The sequence below is a fragment of the Triticum dicoccoides genome, chromosome 2A (genome assembly GCF_002162155.2).
Source record: "Triticum dicoccoides isolate Atlit2015 ecotype Zavitan chromosome 2A, WEW_v2.0, whole genome shotgun sequence".
In the NCBI taxonomy this organism is placed as follows: domain Eukaryota; kingdom Viridiplantae; phylum Streptophyta; class Magnoliopsida; order Poales; family Poaceae; genus Triticum; species Triticum dicoccoides.
In genome coordinates, this window is record NC_041382.1 from 614,897,501 (window position 1) to 614,898,026 (window position 526).

Sequence of the window (526 nt, forward strand, 5' to 3'; positions counted from 1 at the left end):
GCAGCGCGGGAACGGCCGGCCCCGGTCCCGCCCCTAGCAGTCGGAGCGGGAGACTGGTCGTGCGGACTGTCCTCGAAGTTGTCAAATAGAGGATTGAGAATAAATCAACTCATCCCAAATATTGCCAAAGCACGCAGTAATTTTTTATACAAAATGTTACTTTAGTCCCACAATTCAAAGGGTCTTATAACACTAAAAGGATCCTTAAGATCCAAATGTTTAAAATTCCTAGGATCAAGCGGAGCTCTGAACTGGAAATGGTTACCTGCCTGCTCCCGCGTTCCCCTTCGCTTCCTCCCCACCGAACGGAGAGGGGGGCAGAGGCAGGAGGCGGCCTCGATGGCGATGGCGACGGCAACGGCGATTGGTGATGGCAACGGCGACGCAGGTGAGCTCCATCACCCCCCTCTTCCTCCCCGCTCCTTCCCCATGTGCAACGCCTTGGCCCCCAGGCAGCAACTACTACTGTCCCCCCCTCCCCCGCTGCTCTTCTCCTCCCCTGTCCCGTTGCTCCTCTCCTCTCCTC

General features: G+C 56.8%; 1 protein-coding gene across 4 annotated transcripts in view; it reads left to right on the forward strand.

Annotated features, from left to right (window-relative positions):
* The first annotated feature begins 270 nt into the window (after positions 1-270).
* Positions 271-526, forward strand: part of LOC119355733 (ATP-dependent DNA helicase DDM1-like) — an 8,789-nt gene continuing 8,533 nt past the window's right edge. For 2 of the 4 annotated variants that reach the window (XM_037622585.1, XM_037622589.1), the window contains exon 1: positions 271-388. In XM_037622585.1, coding sequence (XP_037478482.1) covers positions 340-388 — 49 coding nt within the window. In that variant the 5' untranslated portion in view covers positions 271-339. The remainder of the gene's footprint in view (positions 389-526) is intronic. The other 2 variants (XM_037622588.1, XM_037622587.1) reach the window with 1 other exon arrangement.